Source organism: Pongo pygmaeus, chromosome 1, assembly GCF_028885625.2.
Source record: "Pongo pygmaeus isolate AG05252 chromosome 1, NHGRI_mPonPyg2-v2.0_pri, whole genome shotgun sequence".
NCBI classification, from domain to species: Eukaryota; Metazoa; Chordata; class Mammalia; order Primates; family Hominidae; genus Pongo; species Pongo pygmaeus.
The window spans coordinates 214,533,426-214,551,920 of record NC_072373.2 but is presented as its reverse complement, the minus strand read 5'-3'; the positions used below and the strand labels follow the sequence as shown (position 1 = coordinate 214,551,920).

Below are 18,495 nucleotides of genomic sequence, written 5' to 3'. Positions count from 1 at the left end.
TCAAATCGATGAAAACCAATTTTATTCAGTAACTACTGACCGTAGAGGAAGGGGCTGAGTTCCGTTTGCCTTTGTGTGGAGGTGATGGCATTCTAATCGGAGAGTGAGGTAGGGGAGAGGGCAGGGGGCAGGGCACAAGGGAAACATTACAAAAGATTGCTCATTTTAAATGTCTGCCTCATCAGGACAGCTGTGTCTGCCAGCTGGCAATATTAGAAGTTAGGATTCTAACCTCCCACAGAGACTGGAAGACAGAGGCTCAGTCCTTCCTGAGGACTACACCTCAAAGTAATGGCTTTCAGATCCTGGGCAAAGACACACTGAAGTCCCTAGGAGATACACACATATATCAAAGGGATGGAGGAAGGATTCCCTTCTTAGTAAGTGCCATAAGAAAGAAAGATCCTGAAACTACCATCATCAGCAAGTATTGGCTGGACTAAAGTAAGTTCCCCAGGCAGCCTTGAGCTTTCCTAGGTAGGCATTGTCATGGGAGCCTAGGGTCATTCGTGAGACATGGTCTTATGCTACTAGAAGCCATGATAGATTCTGATCATCCCTTAGCACAGAGGTTTAAACTCGGTCGTTGTGTGCTGAGTTTGGTGGTTCTCACTCTCTCTCCCCATTCCATTGTCAGGATTTTACTGGACTCTGTTAGATGGACAAGGCCACAGGCCATTTTCAATGCCTTTCAAGCAGCCGAGGCATATCTATTGAGACCTAAATGAAAATAAAGAAAACCATGAGATTGAGAGGGGGCCCCACAATAGGTATCCATTACCCATATTCAAAGAGATAGACAAAAATATTTCTAGGCTTTGTCAAAATGGAAAGTGACTTATGCAGCCAGGATGAAATTCAAACTTACATTACCAAAGTATAGAGCTTATTGATATTTTGTAAAAGAAAGTCATGGCAAAATGACAGTCCACAAGTGGCAACGGTAGATAGGGGTAGGGAGAAACTCTGTAAGGTCAAAATTATTCTCGTTTTAAATGAAACTCCTACATGTTGCTACTGTAAGGGAACGGAAGCCAATGTTACGCTCGACTATACTAATTGTCATGGGATAAACAGGCAGGATATGATGCTACATTTATTAGTCACTTCTACTGAGAGTATTTGTGAAAATTAATTTTTGTGTCAATTTGCCTGGGTTGGGGGTGCCCAGACATTTGGTTAGATATTATTTCTCACTGTCTTTGAGGGTGTTTCTGGAAGAGATTGACATTTGAATCAGTCAACTGAGTGAAGCAGATTGCCCTCCCGAGTGTGAGTGGGCCTCATCCAACCCATGGATGGCTTGAATAAGATGATGGGTTAAGAAAGGTTTCTGCTCCACTGTCTTTGAGCTGGGACATCAGTCTTCTGCCTTAAGCCTTGGACTTGGTCTTGAACTATATTCGACTCTCCTAGGTATAGAGCTTACTCAGAGTAGAACTTGGGCTTCTCTGCTTCTGTGTGTGTCTCTGTGTGTGTGTGTGTGTATCTTGTCCTCTGGAGAACTCAGACTAATATAGTATTATATGCCAGTTGCCGGTTTTTGTCTCTATGCTTTTGAAAGGTGTAAAATAAATAAATAAAACAAAACCCTGGAGGGTTCTCAAAGAAGAACAGTAAGGATTAGTAGAAGTTTTAAACTTCTAGGAAAACCCCTAAGCACAGCTTTTGTTAAAACTATCTTCAAGAAAATAAAGGGTGTTGGAAAATTATTGTTGCCTTAATGTTTTCTAAGCAAAGGCATGATCAATCCAGGAGAAATATACTTAGCTTTTTTAAAGTTAATTTTTACGTTTTAATAATTCATATACAATCTTAAGAACTCAGAAAAAGAGAGGTCCCTTGTACGCCTTACTCTGTTTCCTCCAATGGTAACATCTTGGTAATATTTCCAAAATGGTAATATTTTCAAATAGTGGCTGGGCATGGTGGCTCACGCCTGTAATCCCAGCACTTTGGGAAGCCGAAGTGGGCAGATCATGAGGTCAGGAGATTGAGACCATCCTGGCTAACACAGTGAAACCCCATGTCTACTAAAAATATAAAAAATTAGCCGGGCGTGGTGGCGGGCACCTCTAGTCCCAGCTACTCAGGAGGCTGAGGCAGGAGAATGGTGCAAACCTGGGAGATGGAGGTTGCAGTGAGCCAAGATCGCGCCACTGCACTCCAGCCTGGGTAACAGAGGAAGACTCCGTCTCAAAAAAATGAATGTATAAATAAATAAAATTTGCAAATATTGCAAATGTATTGCAAATGCCACAGTACCAGGAGACTGACATTGATACAAGCAAGGTACAGAACATTTCCATCAACACTGGGATTCATCATGTTGCCTTTTTATAGTCACCACCCCTTCTATTCAGTGCTGCTCCTCCTTCCCTCCTTAACCTCTGGCAACTACTAATCTATTCCCCATTCCTATAATTTATTCATTTCAAGAATGTTACTTAAATGGAATCCTACATGTAACCTTTGGGATTACCCTTTGTCCACTCACCATAATTCTGTGGAGATTCATCCAGGTCATTGTGGGTATCAATAGTTTGTTGTTTTTTTAAAAAAAATTATTGAAGACTATTTGATGCTGTGGATCTATACCACAGTTTGTTTAACCATTCACCTCATGAAAGTCGTGTATACATTGTTTCCCCGGTTTTGGCTATTAAAAACAAGGCTGCTATAAACTTGAAGTACGTGGGTTTTGTGTGAACATAAGATTCTATTTCTCTGTGTTAAATGCAGGGAATGCAATTCCGAGGTGGTATGGTAGTTGTACATAGAGTTTTAAAAGTAAAAACTATACAGATATTCTCCAGAGTGGGCTGTAGTCTTTTACATCCCCACCAGCAATGTATGAGTGATCCAGCTTTCTCTGAATCCTTGACAGCACTTGATGTGGTCACACTTTTATTTTGGCCATTCTGATAGGTATGTAGCAATTTCTCATTGTTTTAATTACTAAATCACCAGTGGCTAAGAATGTTCTGATTTCAACATATGAATTTGGGGGGGCTGGGCAATGCAGCCCATAACATTGTGTATTCTGGTGTGGTTGGGTGTTCTAAAATTGCCAGTTTAAGTCCCACTGGTTGATCGTGTTGTTGGGTTCTTCTATATTCTTGATTTTCTGTCTGGTTGTTGTATAAATTGTTGAGAAAGGGGGGGACATTGAAGCACACAGCTCTTTTTGTGGATTTGTCTAGTTCTCTGTTAAGTACTTTCAGTTGTTCTTGCATAGACATTTATGAATTTGTCGGGGGAGGAGTTGGTGGATTGGTCCTTTCCACATTATATAACCTCCCTCTCTGTCACTGATTAGTTTCTTTGTTCTGAAATATACTATATCTGGCATTAATATAGCCAATCTTGCTTTCCTTTGGCTAAGGTTAGCATGATATATCTTTTCCCATCCTTTTGATTTCAACTTGCCTGTATCATCATATTTGAAGTTAGTCTCTTTGTAGCCAGTATGTAGTTGGTTCATGTCCATTAACCTACTCTGCCAGTCTGTGTCTTGCAACTGGTGTACTTAGGCCACTGATATTTAATGTGATGATTGACATGGTAGGGCTTAAGTCTGCCATTTTATTTTTCCTTTTCTGTTTGTTCTCCCTGGTTTCATTTTCTGGATATGCTTTCTTTTTCTTACCTTCCTGTCATGACTTGAGCATCTTTGAGAATGGTGTTTTGCCTTATCCATAGTGCTTTTGAGTATATCTGTTTCTATAGCCCTCTTGGTTTTTCCAGACATTTGTATATCTGTGCATCTATATCTTACCACACAGTATACTGGTGTCATTGTTTTACCAATTTGAGTGAATGACAGACGAGTTACCTCCCTTGTAGGTCTCTTTACCCTCCCAGTTTATAACCGTTTCAAACTTTTTTTTATGGAAAGTTAGAACCTCATCGAATGGTGCTATGATTTTTTTCTGAAACCGTCAAGCATAGTTTAGAAAACCCAAGACGAGAAGGAAGCCCTATTTTTCTGTTTTCTTTCTTTCTTTCCGATGTCCCAAGGTTCCTTCTTTAATCATTTCCTTTATGTCTAGAGAACTCCCCTTAGCCTTTCTTTTAGGGTAGAACTGCTGGTCAGAGATGTCCTTAGCTTTTCTTAATCTGAAACTGTTTTGATCTTCCCCTTAATCCCTGAAAGATGTTTCTGCTGGAGAGAGGAGTCTGGGCTGACAATTTTATTTCACGGCTTGAAAAGCACTGCACAACCTTCTGCCTCCGTGGTTTCTGATGAGAAATCCATCATCATCGGAATTGTTTTTCCTTTCTAGGTAAGGTGTCACCTTTCTCTGTTGCTTTCAATATATTTTGTCTTTAGTTTCCAACATTTTATTTTTTCACGTGTCTTGCCATAGACCTCTTCGGATTTTATCCTATTTGGGGTCCTCACAGCTTCTTAAGCCTATAGGTTTATGTCTCTTGCCAACTCTGGGAAGCTTTTAGCCATTTACTTCTTTATGTTTTTTTCAGCCTTGTCCTCTTCCTCTTCCCCTTCCAGACATAGATGACAACATGAAAGTGAGACCTTTTGAGGTAGTTTCACAGGTCCCTGAGGTTCTATTCACTTTCTCCCCGAGTCTATTTTTTCCGTTAAGATTGTGTAATTTCTACTTTTTCATCTGCAGTGGATGGATTTCTTTGCTCTGCACCATCCATTCTGCTGTTGAGCCTATGTGCCGGACTTTTTATTTTGGTTGTTGTATTTTTCCACTTTTAACACTTCATGTGGTTCTCCTTTAAGTCTTATATTTATTTGCTAAGACTTTCTACTTGTCCATTTATTTCAAGTGTGCGCATAATTACTTGCTAAATCATTTTTATCAGGCTTGCTTACTTTAAGATCTTTGTCAGACAATCCCAGCACTTCTCTCACCTTATTGCCAGTGTGTACTTGCTGCCTATTTTCATTCAGTATGAGATTTTCCTGGTTCTTGGTATGATGAATGATTTTCAATGGAAACTTGGACTTTTGGGTATTATGTTATCAGACTGTCAATTTTGTTGAAACCTTCTGTTTTAACTACCTTTTTCTGAGTCTGCTTCTGCAGGGGAAGGGGAGTGGTGCCATCTCATTGTAGCCAGGTGTGTGTAGAAATCCAGGTTTCTCATCTGACCCATCTCTGTTGACACCCTGAGTGGAGGGCCTGAGAGGAAAGAGCCTGCGAATCAGGCCCCTCGACTTGGGTGAAGGGCAGGCAGGGAGGGTCCCATGGCTCCTGGGAGGAGCCAAAGGGTGGATCGCCTGTCAATGCCAAGAGCCCTGATGGCCGGCGCCAGGGAAAAGGCCCTGAGGCGGGGTCACAGCCCTGGAGGGGTGGCGTCCACACTGCTGCGCAGCGCAGGGTGCCTGGGACTCTCAAAACCCGCTGGCTGCTGCACCTTCTGGGACCGGGAGAGTGTAAGCCAGGTGAATCCCGCACACAGGCACGTAGTTCTGGAACCGGATACCCCATGGGCCGCACGCTCCAGCGCCTCCACCTGCCACTGGGCCTCCCGTCGGGCCTGCTCCAGCTCCTGCTCTCGCCCGCTCAGCTGCTGGGAGAGCTGGCCCCCACCCAGAGACTGAGCAGCATTCCCAGCATCCCCCAGCTTGTTAATCGTGCAGCACCCCAACTCTGGGCATAACCCAGTCCTGGCACAAGGCCTGGGTTCGAGCCCAGGGTCTGCCCTGATGTGCTATATGTACTTGGGCAAGTCATGACCTTCTCTAGATCTGCAATGCATGTGTGTACAAAAATGAGGGCCCGGCCAGACACGGTGGTGCACGCCTATAATCCCAGCACTTTGGCAGGTGGGTCACTTGAGGTCACGAGTTCAAAACCAGCCTGGCCAAGGTGGTGAAACTCTGTCTCTACTAAAAATACAAAATTAGCCGGGCATGGTGATGCATGCCTGTAGTCCCTGCTACTTGGGACGCTGAGGCAGGCGAACAGCTTAAACCACAGAGGCGGAGGTTGCAGTGAGCCAAGATCGTGCCACTGCATTCCAGCCTGGGCAACAGAGCAAGACTCTGTCTCAAAAACAACAACAACAACAACAACAAAAAACAACAAAAAAGAGGGCCCTCACTCAGCTTTGGGAGTAACAGAACCCTTGTATTACCCTAAGCAGAGAAGCTGAATATATAAAACAGACCCAAGTGCAGCTGCTCAGCAGGCCTCAAGGTGGAGACCTGCACCCTGCTTCCTGCACCCCCTGCCCCATCCTCTAGAGGCCCCTCCCGGAAACCCAGGCACTCCAGGATAGACACTGCATGAAGTTCCCTGGATCCCTGAAACCCTAAGGTCTCTTCCAGATGTGATGTTCCCAAAAGTCTAAGATTTCAATTCTAAAAAGTCTTGACCTATTATTAATCTTTATCATTAGTATTATTTTTTTTGAGATGGAGTCTCGCTCTGTTGCTCAGGCTGGAGTGCAGTGGCACGATCTTGGCTCACTGCAACCTCTGCCTCCCGGGTTCAAGTGATTCTCCTGCCTCAGCCTCCTGAGTAGCTAGGACTACAGGCACGTGCCACCACGCCCAGCTAATTTTTTGTAGAGATAGGGTTTCACCGTGTTAGCCAGGATGGTCTTGATCTCCGGACCTCAGGTGATCCACCCGCCTCGGCTTCCCAAAGTGCTGGGATTATAGGCGTGAGCCACTGCGCCCAGCTAGCCCCATGTTATAAATGGGGCAACTGAGGTATGGGGAGGTTGGGCAGCTTGTCCAAGGTCCCCAGCTAGCAGAAGCGGGGCTGGATTTAACCCAGAAGCAGGCTCCAGTGCCTGTGACTTAACCCAGTACTGGATGCAGGGGGCTGGGAGCCCGGCCTGCCCCACATGCTCTCCACACCACCCCACACACAGCTTGGCTCACCTGCGCTAGCTGCTCCTGCAGCTGGCTGCGCTCACAGCGCAGCATGGGGAGCTACTGCTCCAGCGCCTCCTGGGCCTGCTCCGCCACTTGTAGGGAGCCCTCCAGGCTCTGCCGCGCCACCTCCTGCTCCAACCGCAGCTCCTCCAGCCGCTCCTGCTCTTCCCGCACCACTGTGGCCTCCTGCTCCACCTGCCGCTGCCAGCCCTACAGGGCAGCCTTTTCTTCCTCCAGCTGGGGGCCGGGTAGGAGTGGGGCCTCATGAGCAGGGCATCCCTCCCAGGACCAGGACTCCTCCTCCACCCACCTACCAGCCACAATAGCCCAGGGGAGGCTCCCAGGGAATGAGGGACAGTGTCCTTTGGTGTGTGGGACACTGGGGAGGGGTAAATGAGGAGGGCCCATGGAACTTCTGTGATTTGATGCCTAGAGAGGATAGACAGACGGAGACAGACAGAGAACCAGAGACAGAAAGGGAGGCAGGGGCCAAGACAGGTGCAGGGCTGGGCCCGGGGTTCCTCACTGAGTGGGGAGGACAGGTGGGCAAGGCAGGTGGGCCCGCAGGTGCACAGTGTACCTGGGCGACAAGGCGGTTCAGATCCAACTTGTCCTGAGCAAGGCTCTCGTTGAGGGCGCTCAGCTTGGACAGGGAGTCCTGCAGGGAGGCCTTCTCTGCCCTCAGCTTGGTCATGGAGAGCTTGAGCTCCACGCGGCCAGCCTCAGCCTGCAGGGTCAGGCCCCGAGAGATGAGGAAAGGGAGAAAGGTCAGGAGGAGGCGAGGAGGCACAAGAAGAGACTCAGAGAGATGGACCCTCGGAGACGGGAGGGGAGACAAGGAGGGGACAGAGTGTGAGATGGAAAAAAAAATCACCGCAGAAAGCCTGCTGCTTATGGAGCCATTTAAAAGCCACGCATCGCAGGGCTGTGCAAAAATAGCTCAAGCTGCAGGGCAGAGCCATAGTTCAGAGGATCCCCTGAGTAGGGTCTAGGGACAGCACTGCTCAGAGCCCAGTCTGCAGCGGACAGGGCAGGACCCTGCCAAGGACTCTCTGGGCTGTGGCCCCAACTCTCAGACCCCAGAAGCTAAGTTTCAGGCACTGGATGATCCTGAGCTACAGGCACTGCCCCCAGGAGCATCCAGAACATCAGGGATATGACCATAAAGAGGTCAATCCACTTATGGCTGGGACCAGAGGTCCAGAGTTCTGTGGCCTGTGACAAAGAACAGCCTGTATCCAGAAAGAAGGGGTCAGTCTGTGACCAGGCTCAGAAGTCTGCCTGACACTAGGACCAGTCCCTGCCAGAGTGAGAAGGCTTGGGGCTGGGGGTCAGAGGTAGGTTTGTGGTTGTGCAGCAAACAGGGACCCACCTTGGTCAGCGCCTCGGACACCTCGGCCTTCTCGGCCTGTAGCATGTCCCGTTGCAGCATGGCGCGGCTCAGCGCCTCCCTCACCTCCACCAGCTCCTTGGCCAGGACTGAGTGCTTCCTTTCCAGCTGCTCTAGTTGTCTATGGCTGCGGGACAGAGGGCGGGTGAGTGGCCCATGTCACTTTCCTGCCCTGAACCTCCTGTAGCCAGCGAGACGCTGGGCTGGGGACCAGGCCTGAGGCAGGAGTTTGGAGAGAAAGAGCCTGAGCCACAGGGCAACCAAGCCCACTACGGCTTAGCTCCATGACCCTGGGCCTCCGTTTTCACATCTGCAAAATGAGGTAACACCTAACTTGTCACATTGTTTCTTTGTTTTTTTGAGACAGAGTCTCGCTCTGTCGCTCAGGCTGGAGTACTGTGGTGTGATCTCCGATCACTGCAACCTCCGCCTCCTGGGTTCAAACCATTCTCCTGCCTCAGCCTCTTGAGTAGCTGGGATTACAGGCATGCACCACCACACCTGGCTAATTTTTGTAGTTTTAGTACAGATGAGGTTTCCCCATGTTGACCCGGCTGGTCTCGAACTCCTGACCTCAGGCGATTTGCCTGCCTTGGCCTCCCAAAGTGCTGGGATTACAGGCATGAGCCACCGCGCCCAGCCTGTTTTAAGGATACAAACTTCATATGCGCTTAAAATAGTGCCTGACACATCTCCCCAAGGGTCTTCAGAAACAAGAATAATATGCTCCACCACGGTCTACTAAACATCATCGATCACCTCCCAGAGAGGTAAGCAGCGCAGTGGTGAAGAGGTTAACTCTGAAGGCAGAATGTCTGGGTTCAAATCCTGGCTGTTCTGCTAACTAGTTGTGTGACCTGGGGCAAGCGACACGGCTTCTCTGTGCCTCAGTTTACCATCCACAAAATGGAGATAACAGCTTCTACATCACAGAGTTATCATGGAGTTAAATGAGAGAACTGAATTGCTTAAAATGGTATCTGGCACTTAGTGAAATTAGTAAGGATATTATGATCATAACAATTTTAAAAATACTATCAATATTACTGTTATTTTAATTATTCTTGTTATTATCATCCAAGTTCTACCTTTTAACTAGTTCTCTAACCCCAGGTAAGTGACGACACCTCCCTGAGCCCCAGTTTCCTGAAATGGGTCTGGTTAAAAAACCCGACATCAGAGGTGTCCAGAAGGTAGGAGGCCCAGGACCCAGTGGGTGCTCCCTAACCCCCAGGGGCACTGTCAGGGGACCTGAGGCACATTTGAAGGGCCCTGGAAGGGTGGCGAGATGCTGCTCACCTGTGCTCAAGCTCCCAGCGCACCCGCACACCATCCTGCACTGCGTCCTCCTGCTCTTCCTCTGGCTGGTCCTGCTGGCACCGCAGCTCCTCCTGGGCAGCCTGCAGCTTCTCCCGCTCCTGCTGCAGGTCCTCGGCCTGCTGCTGGGCCACCTGCAGGCTGTGGGCCAGGTTGCTCTTCTCCCTTCAGGACAAGGGGAGGGGGAGCAGAGGGGATGCTGGGGCTGCTCTCTCCAGGGAAGGTGGCTGGCTGCTCCTCTAGGCATGAGCTACATCCTCCAGTCTTCCAAGGCACCTGCCTCCAGGAAGCCTTCCCTGACCACCCTGTCCATGGCTGACTCATTTCACTCACACCCGCCAGCAGAAGAACCTGGCTTTCCTTCTCCCCAGCCCGCCCACTTGGAGTGGATGGAGGTGCTGGCATGATCTCTAAGCACCCTACCAGGTAGAAGAGGCCAGGCTAGGCTCCTGGGACACATGGGCAATTCTGCCACCAGCTCTGCTAGGTCATGTGACCAGGAAATGCCCCCTAGAACACCCCATGCCCCTCAATTCTGGGAAGCCTGATAGAGCTGAGTCTGCAGATCCCACAGCTTCCTGCTACACAGGCACATGGTGTCCACAGCAGGGGAGGGAGGAGAAGGCAACCACTGGGAACCCAAAGACTTGCCATGAGCTGCCACTTTCCCCACTGGCAGTAGGTGCAAAAAACTTCACGACGTGATTTTCTTTTTCTTTTTTTTTTTTTTTGAGACGGAGTCTCACTCTGTCACCCAGGCGTGATCTCGGCTCACTGCAAGCTCCGCCTCCCAGGTTCACGCCATTCTCCTGCCTCAGCCTCCTGAGTAGCTGGGACTACAGGCGCCTGCCACCACGCCCGGCTAATTTTTTGTGTTATTAGTAGAGACAGGTTTTCACCATGTTAGCCAGGATGGTCTTGATCTCCTGACCTCGTGATCTGCCCGCCTCGGCCTCCCAAAGTGCTGGGATTAAAGGTGTGAGCCATCGCATCCAGCAATTTTTTTTTTTTTTTTTTTTTTTTTTTTAGACAGAGTCTTACTCTGTCGTCCAGGCTGGAGTGCAGTGACACAATCTTGGCTTGCTGCAACCTCCATCTCCAGAGTGCAAGCGATTCTCCTGCCTCAGCCTCCCGAGTAGCTGGGATTACAGGCAGCTATCACCACGCGCAGCTAATTTTTGCATTTTTAGTTAGAAGCAGGGTTTCACCATATCGGCCAGGCTGGTCTCAAACTCCTGACCTCAAGTGATCTGCCTGCCTCGGCATCCCAAAGTGCTAGGAATACAGGCGTGAGCCTCCACACCCGGCCCTAATTTTTTTATTTTTATTTTTTTATTTTGTACTTTTATTTTTATTCATTTATTTTTTTGACACTCTTGTTGCCCAGGCTGGAGTGCAATGGCGTGATCTCGGTTCACCCCAAACTCTGCCTCCCATGTTCAAGCAATTCTCCTTTCTCAGCCTCCCAAGTAGCTGGGATTACAGGCATGCACCACCACGGATGGCTAATTTTGTATTTTTAGTAGAGACAGGGTTTCTCCATGTTGGTCAGGCTGGTCTCGAACTCCCGAACTCAGGTGGACCTCCTGCCTCGGCCTCCCAAAGTGCTGGGATTACAGGTGTGAGCCACTGTGCCCGGCCAATTTTTTAAATGTTTAGTACAGATGGGGTTTCGCCATGTTGGCCAGGCTGGGCTCAAACTCTTGACCTCAAGTGACCCACCCGCCTTGGTCTCCCAAAGTGCTGGGATTACAGGCGTGAGACACCGTGCCCAGTTGACAACATGCTGTTAAGTAAAACACACCCAGCCTGAATTTTCATTTTTTAAAATTTTTAATTAAATTTTAATAGAGCCAGGCACAGTGGCTTATGCCTGTAATCCCAGCAATTTGGGAGGCTGAGGTGGGAGGAGTGTTTGAAGCTAGGAGTTCAAGACCAGCGTGGGCAACATAGTGAGACCCCCATCTCTACATTTTGCAGAATGCGAAATGGGATGTTTGCTGTGAACACAACTACTTAAAAAGACCTTCTCCTTTCCAGGCGTGGAAAGCCTTGGTTTACTCTCACATGGACCTGAATTCCAATTCCCACCCTGCCACCCCCAGCCACACATGCTGTATGAGACTGAGCAAGTCTCTCAAGCTTACAACAACAGAGTTCCGAATTGCATGAGTTTGACAGGAAGACTAAATCACAGACTACATAAAAAACACTCGGCCAAGAGCCTGGCACACAGTAGGTGTGCAGGAAACGTTTGCTATCTCACTGCCAGGAAACACAATGGGAAGGAAAACCAGTGCCCTAAATGAATTAGGATGGGCAGATGCGGCTGTGAGAAGGTGCTGTCTTTTTATTTCTATTTTTCAAATTTTTCATTAGATGGTTACATTTATGAAGAGAAAAACCAAACAACAAAATATCAAAAACAACCTCGCAGCTAAGTGGATAATTTCTTGTCTTAAAAACCTTCAAGGTGCCAAGAACGGTGGCTCATGCCTGTAATCCAGCACTTTGGGAGGCTGAGGTGGGTGAATCACCTGAGGTCAGGAGTTTGACACCTGCCTAGCCAACATGGTGGAACCCCATCTCTACTAAAAATATAAAAATTAGCCAGGCATGCTGGTGAGCATCTGCAATCACAGCTACCAGGGAGGCTGAGGCAAGAGAATTGCTTGAACCCGGGAGGCGGAGGTTGCAGTGAGCCAAGATCGTGCCATGGGCAACAAGACTGCAGAAAAAAAAAAAAAAGAAGTGGATAATTTCTTGTCTTAAAAATCTTCAAGGTGCCTGGCGTGATGGCTCACACCCATAATCCCAGTACTTTGGGAGGCCGAGATGGGTGATCATTTGAGCTCAGGAGTTAGAGATCAGCCTGGGCAACATGGCAAAACGCCATCTCTACAAAAAACAGAAAAATTAGCCAGGCGTGGTGGTGTGTGCCTGTAGTCCCAGCTACTCAGGAGGCTGAGGTGGGAGGATCACTTAAGCCTAGGAGATGGAGGTTGCAGTGAACTGAGATTGCACCACTACACTCCAGCCTGGGTGACAGAATGAGACCCTCTCTCAAATTAAAAGAAAAAAAAATCTTCAAGGCTAGGCATGGTGGCTTATGTCTGTAATCTCAGCATTTTGGGAGGCCGAGGCAGGGGAATTGCTTGAGGCCAGGAGTTTGAGACCATCCTGAGCAACACAGCAAGACCCCATCTCTGAAAAAAAAAAAAAAAAACAAAAACTCCAAGAAATACAGTCCAGAATAGTGCTGTCGATAGAACTCTCTGAGATGACAGAAATGTTCTATGGCCATATATGGTTGACGAGTGCTTGAAATGTGGCTAGGGCAACTAAAGAACTGAATTTTCTTTTTCTTTTTCTTTTTTTTTTTTGAGATGGAGTCTCGATCTGTCACCCAGGCGGGAGTACAGTGGCACGATCTGCAAGCTCACTGCAAGCTTCGCCTCCCAGGTTCACACCATTGTCCCGCCTCAGCCTCCCGAGTAGCTGGGACTACAGGCGCCTGCCACCACGCCCGGCTAATTTTGTTTTTGTATTTTTAGTAGAGACGGGGTTTCACCATGTTAGCCAGGATGGTCTCAATCTCCTGACGTCGTGATCCGCCCACCTCGGCCTCCCCAAGTGCTGGGATTACAGGTGTGAGCCACTGCACCCAGCCTTGTTTGTTTGTTTGTTTGTTTTTGAGACGGAGTCTCACTACGTCTTCCAGCCTGGAGTGCAGTGGTGTGATCCTGGCTCATTGCAACCTCCGCCTCCGGGGTTCAAGTGATTCTCCCACCTCAGCCTCCCAAGTAGCTGGGATTACAGGAGCATACCACCATGCCTGGTTAATTTTTGTATTTTTAGTAGAAACAGGGTTTCACCATGTTGGCCAGCCAGCTGGGTGTGAGCCACCACACCCAGACTGAATTTCCACTTTTTCAAATTTTTAATTAAATTTTAACAGAGCCAGGTATAGTGGCTTGTGCCTGTAATCCCAGCAAGTTGGGAGGCTGAGGTGGGAGGAGTGTTTGAAGCTAGGAGTTCAAGACCAGCATGAGCAACATAGTGAGACCCCCATCTCTACAAAAAATTTAGAAATGTTGGGGGCTTGCCTAGTATCCTCGGGGCTGAGATCAGAGTTACCCAGGAATCCAGGGAGGTGAGGGCTCAGAGGGTGGTGAGGGCACAGAGGAAGGGAGTGGAAACCTAACTCTCAGGCTTCGGTCCCATATCCTTCCCCAGACCAGGCCCAGGCCCTGGCCCCCAACTAGGGGCAGTTGGGAGGTAGAGGTGGGAGGACCGCTTGAGTCTGGGAGTTCTGGGCTACAGTGAGCTGTAAGGGACAAATTGTGCCCCAGCCTGGGAAACAGAGCAAGAGCGTGACTCAAAACAAAGCAAAACAAAACAAAACTGAATACTAAAAAATAAATGTTGGGCGGGCGCGGTGGCTCATGCCTGTAATCCCAGCACTTTGAGAGACGGAGGGGGGTGGATCACGAGGTCAGGAGTTCAAGATCAGCCTGGCCAAGATGGTGAAACCCAGTCTCTACTAAAAATACAAAAAAAAAAATTAGCCGGGAGTGGCAGTGGGCACCTGTAATCCCAGCTACTTGGGAGGTTGAGGTGAGAAATGCTTACAGCTCAGAGGCGGAGGTTGCAGTGAGCTGAGATCGCGTCACAGTACTCCAGCCCGGGTGACAGAGTGAAACTCCGTCTCAAAAAAAAAAAAAAAAAAATTAGCCGGTCGTGGTAGCAGGGGCCTATAGTCCCAGCTACTAGGGAGGCTGAGGCAGGAGAATGGCGTGAACCTGGGAGGCGGAGCTTGCAGTGAGCCGAGATCGTGCCACTGCACTTCATCCTGGGTGACACAGCGAGACTGCATCTTAAAAATAAATAAATAAATAAACGTTAATAGGCACATGCAGCTAGTGGCGACCATATTAGTGCAGAGCCACACGCATAAGGCTCCACTGGTGTTATGCCCAGCCGCCGACTTATTCTTCAGCACCCTCCAGCTCAGACCTCCCCGGCACCTTCTCAGGAGCTTGTTGGCGCTCCGCAGCCGCTGCACCTCGCGCTGGGCGTCCTCGTGGGCCTGCATGGTGCCGTCGGTCTTGTCCCGCAGGCGCTGCAGCTGTTCCTCTAGGGCCCGCCGCTCACTCTCGCTGTCGCTAAGCTGCTTCCGCAGGGTACCCAGCAGGTCCTGGCTTGCCTCATAGCGCCCACGCATGTCCTGGGGCGCGGGGATCACAGAGTCTAGGGGGGTCCTTTGAGGCCTCCAGAGCCACCTACTCTCTTCTGGTTCCAGGGATACACACTAGCCTACGCTAGGCGGGGTCCAGGGCCTGGACCTGGCCTGGGGCAGGATAGGGGCCTAGGCCTAAGAGCCAGGCTTCCGCTCCCCTCCTATGTGCTCTCACCACCCTCTGAGCCCTCACCTCCCTGGGGTCCCGGACAACTATCAAAGCCCCCCGGATGCCAGACAAACCCCCAGGCACACTCGTCTCCCGGGTTCTGACCCCACCCCCAGGGCTCCCAGGCTCCCCCCCCTTGCATCCCGGTTCCACTCACAATCCTCCCTACCCTGGCTCTGCCCTCGTTCCCAAGCTCTCATCCCAGGCTCTGATTCCCCTTGTTAGACCTTTTCCCTGGGTCCTGGCTCTGTATGACCAGGGACCTGTCTCCCTCTCTACCAGGACCCTAACACTGCCGCAGCCTCCTCCCTCCACCAGCTGCCCAAGCGCCCACCCCCAGCTACCCAAGCACCCCCACTTCTGGGCTCGGCTTCACCGCAGAGCTCTCGGCCACCTCCTTGGGGGTCCTGACACCCTTAGACACTTTCTCAGGGCTCTGGCTGCACCCCAGGGCGCTCAGACTCCTCCCCCGGACCCGCCCCCACCCCGCCCCCACCCAGAGGGCGCGAGCCCCTCCCCCGGGCCTCTGGCTGCGCCCAGAACGCTCAAGCCCCTTCCTACCTGGACCTGCAGCTGGCGCTTGTGCAGGGCGGAGTGGATCAGGGCGAGCGTGGAGGAGTCTGAGCAGGCCGGGGAGGGGCCTCGGCGGGGTGAACGGCCTCGGCCCGGCGTGGAGCGCCGCGGTGGGGACGGGGTCAGCTGGCCCGAGAGCCCCCGCAGGCTGCCCTCGGACGCATCCGCGGTGCGCTCGGAGCCGCTCAGCTGGACGCTGCTCTCAGTGTCCGACAGGACGGACTGAGGGTAGGGGAGGCAGGCAGAAGGAGGCCTCAGAGTTAGGAACCGCGGTGTTAGCTGGCAAAGACGCCCAGGCGAGGCTGGGGACCGGCTCATCCCAAATGCTTCCTCTTATAAGAAGCCTTCCTGATTTCACCTCCTCCACTAGCTCAGTTCTCTGCTCACAGGTGGGCTCCGAAAGGTCCATGCCTCCCCTCTAAGTCTGGGGGCTCCCCAGGGCAGAGGCCGGGGGTGCTGAGCAGCTACAGCCTGGGTCCCAGGCCCCCACCCATTTGCAGTTCGGTCCCAGGCCACCGAAAGGCGTGGCAGGGGAGCCCAGGACTGCCTGGCAGTGCCCTGTCTTCCTACCTCTTTGGGCTCACACCTGTGCCAGGTCCCTTAGGCTCTGCTGTAGCCCCTCTCTGTCCTCTGTCTCCAGGGCCGCCTGCTCCTGTAGCCACAGGGATTCCTGGAGTGTAGTTAGGGAGACGAAGGGTGGTCCAGGTTCTGTCTTATCTGAAACCTCCCCTTCCCCTCCCTCCCTGGTCCAACACTGACCAGGTGGCCTCTGAAGCTATGTCCATAGGCCAGCCACCTGGTAGACCCCACAGCAGGCCCGAGGCCGTCAATGAACAGACCAGGCACAGAGAACATCTGTGTCCTGCCCCAGTTCACACAGTCCTTTGGAGGAGAGCCGGACCTAGAACCCAGGCCAGGCACCACACAGAGGGATGACCAAACCAGGCTGTACCCTGGGGGAGTGAGTGTCCCACTGGTGGGGGTGGGCAGCTGGGATTCCAGAGGCAGCATCTGACCTGGAGAGCACGGATGGGAGTTCAAGTCCCGACTCTCCCGCTTACTGGCTCTGAGACTGGACAAGCATTTCCCCTCTTGGGCCTCAGTTTTCCCATCTGTGTCATGAGGATTATGCTACAGGGCTGCTGGGAGGAAGAAATGGGATGGAGGAGGTGAGTGTGCCTACCACGAAGACTGCACACCTGTGAGGGCTGAACCTGAGGGTGAGTGGAATGCTGGGGGTGGCCCAGGCAGCCCAGCCCTAAGCCTGCATCCATGGATCTGGCCGGTACCCCATCCCACCCTGCCCCATCTCAGGGGCAGCTGCAGCTCACCAGGGCCTCAAGCTTCTCGGTGAGGTCCTTGTTGACCTGATCCTTCTCCAGATTCTGCTTCTGAAGACGCTCCACTGCCAGGGCCAGCTCTGTCACTCTGGAGTTGGGGGAGCAACAGAGGTGAATAGACGACCACCCCTGCCTCTCAAATCCACTAGCTCTGTGTCCACCATGCTTCTCCAAACCCAAGGCAGGGACCCTAACATCCACCTCCCTGACCTTAGGCAAGTCCCGGCTCCTCTCCAGACCTCACACTTCTCATCTGTGAAATGGGAATGAGGTTGCCACCAGCTTTACCTCATGGGAAAGCACATGAGGACTTGTCCAGGTGGCAGGAGTAAGGGGCACAAGTTCTTTCTTTGTTGTTTTCTTTTGAGACGGAGTTTCGCTCTGTCATCCAGACTGGAATACACTGATGTGATCTTGGCTCACTGCAACCTCCACATCCTGGGTTCAAGCGATTCTCCTGTCTCAGCCTCCCTCGTAGCTGGGATTACAGGCACGCACCACCACACATGGCTAATTTTTGTATTTTTAGTAGAGACAGGGTTTCACCTGTTGGGCAGGCTGGTCTTGAGCTCCTGACCTCAGGTAATACCCCACCTTGGCCTCCCAAAGTGCTGGGATTACAGGTGTGAGCCACCGCACCCAGCCACAAGTTCTGTCACTGGAGGCTAAGCTGTTTATGATATACACTGGGCAAGTGCCTCGGAAACTCAGTGGGGTGCCTGAGAAGACTGGCTGAGCTCACAGAGGAAGGCCCTGCCCCTAGTGAACAGATGCTCCCTTCTCCCCAACTCTCCAGTTTTACCTTCTGCAGGGACGCCTGCCTCGTGCGGCACCCACCAGGTAACCACCTGGCACTGAGGTCAGCCTTGTCCAGGTCGATTTGCATCTGCTGCTGGGCCAGGTCCTTCTAGTGGAGCACTTTGTCCCGCAGCTGCTCCTCCAGCTGGGCCTGCAGCAGGGCCTGCTTCTCCAGGGCTGCCTCCACCCGGCTCTCTGCCAGCCGTAGGCCCATGCTAAGTCCCAGGCCCACCTCCTGGACAGCTCCCCTTCCAGCCGCTGCAGGTCCCTTGGGAAGAGAGCACAGGATGGGGATGGGATGGGGCTCGCTCCCAACTACAAATTAAAACTACGCTGAGGCCAGGCGTGGTGGTTCACACCTATAATCCCAGCATTTTGGGAGGCCGAGGTGGGCAGATTACCTGAGATCAGGAGTTCGAGACCAGCCTGGGAACCCCGTCTCTACTAAAAATACAAAAAGTTAGCCAGGCGTGCTGGTGCACTCCTGTATTCCCAGATACTTGGGAGGCTGAAGTGGGAGGCTCACTTGAGCCTGGGAGGTCAAGCCTAACATGAGTTGTGACTGTGCCACTGCACTCCAGCCTGGGTGACAGAGAGAGACTGTCTCAAAAAAAAAAAAAAGTATTTTAAGTCCATAATACAGGTTAAATCCTTTCCTTTCCTTTCCTGAATGAACTGTACCACTGGTTATCCAATAGTAAGGAGGGCAAGTGCCTCATTGTAGAATTCTAATTAATATACACAGGAGTGACTAAATGAGAAGCTCACAGTTTTGTAGCCTCTGATGAGTGGGTTGGATCTTGA

General features: G+C 50.9%; 2 protein-coding genes across 3 annotated transcripts in view; both read right to left on the bottom strand.

The window, feature by feature from the left end:
• On the bottom strand, positions 1 to 17,798 carry LOC129006682 (rootletin-like). Of its 2 annotated transcripts, XM_063659110.1 has the most exons (10): positions 17,182 to 17,742; positions 16,885 to 16,981; positions 16,140 to 16,223; positions 15,542 to 15,775; positions 14,600 to 14,799; positions 9,555 to 9,737; positions 8,238 to 8,382; positions 7,446 to 7,592; positions 6,872 to 7,102; positions 1 to 720 (listed from the first exon to the last, which is right to left on the bottom strand). In XM_063659110.1, the coding sequence occupies exons 1-9, from the start codon at positions 17,196 to 17,198 to the stop codon at positions 7,076 to 7,078; spliced, it is 1,134 nt and encodes a 377-aa protein (XP_063515180.1). In that variant the 5' UTR covers positions 17,199 to 17,742; the 3' UTR covers positions 1 to 720; positions 6,872 to 7,075. The 2 variants fall into 2 exon arrangements, with proteins under 2 accessions (XP_063515180.1, XP_063515182.1); XM_063659112.1 differs by lacking the exon at positions 16,140 to 16,223 and having other exon boundaries at positions 17,696 to 17,798.
• Positions 17,791 to 18,495, bottom strand: part of LOC134737573 (rootletin-like) — a gene marked incomplete at its 5' end in the record, with an annotated part of 13,013 nt that continues 12,308 nt past the window's right edge. Inside the window, one exon of the mRNA XM_063649445.1 lies at positions 17,791 to 17,959. Within this exon, the coding sequence (XP_063505515.1) occupies positions 17,801 to 17,959 (159 nt within the window). The remainder of the gene's footprint in view (positions 17,960 to 18,495) is intronic.

Excerpts from the sequence above, each read along its gene's own strand:
- LOC129006682 (XM_063659110.1), bottom strand. Across the intron at positions 9,738-14,599 it reads GCCAACAAGCTCCTGAGAAG|GGAGAAGAGCAACCTGGCCC; the intron begins GTGCCGGGGAGG and ends CTTGTCCTGAAG. Across the intron at positions 7,103-7,445 it reads TGAACCGCCTTGTCGCCCAG|CTGGAGGAAGAAAAGGCTGC; the intron begins GTACACTGTGCA and ends CCCGGCCCCCAG.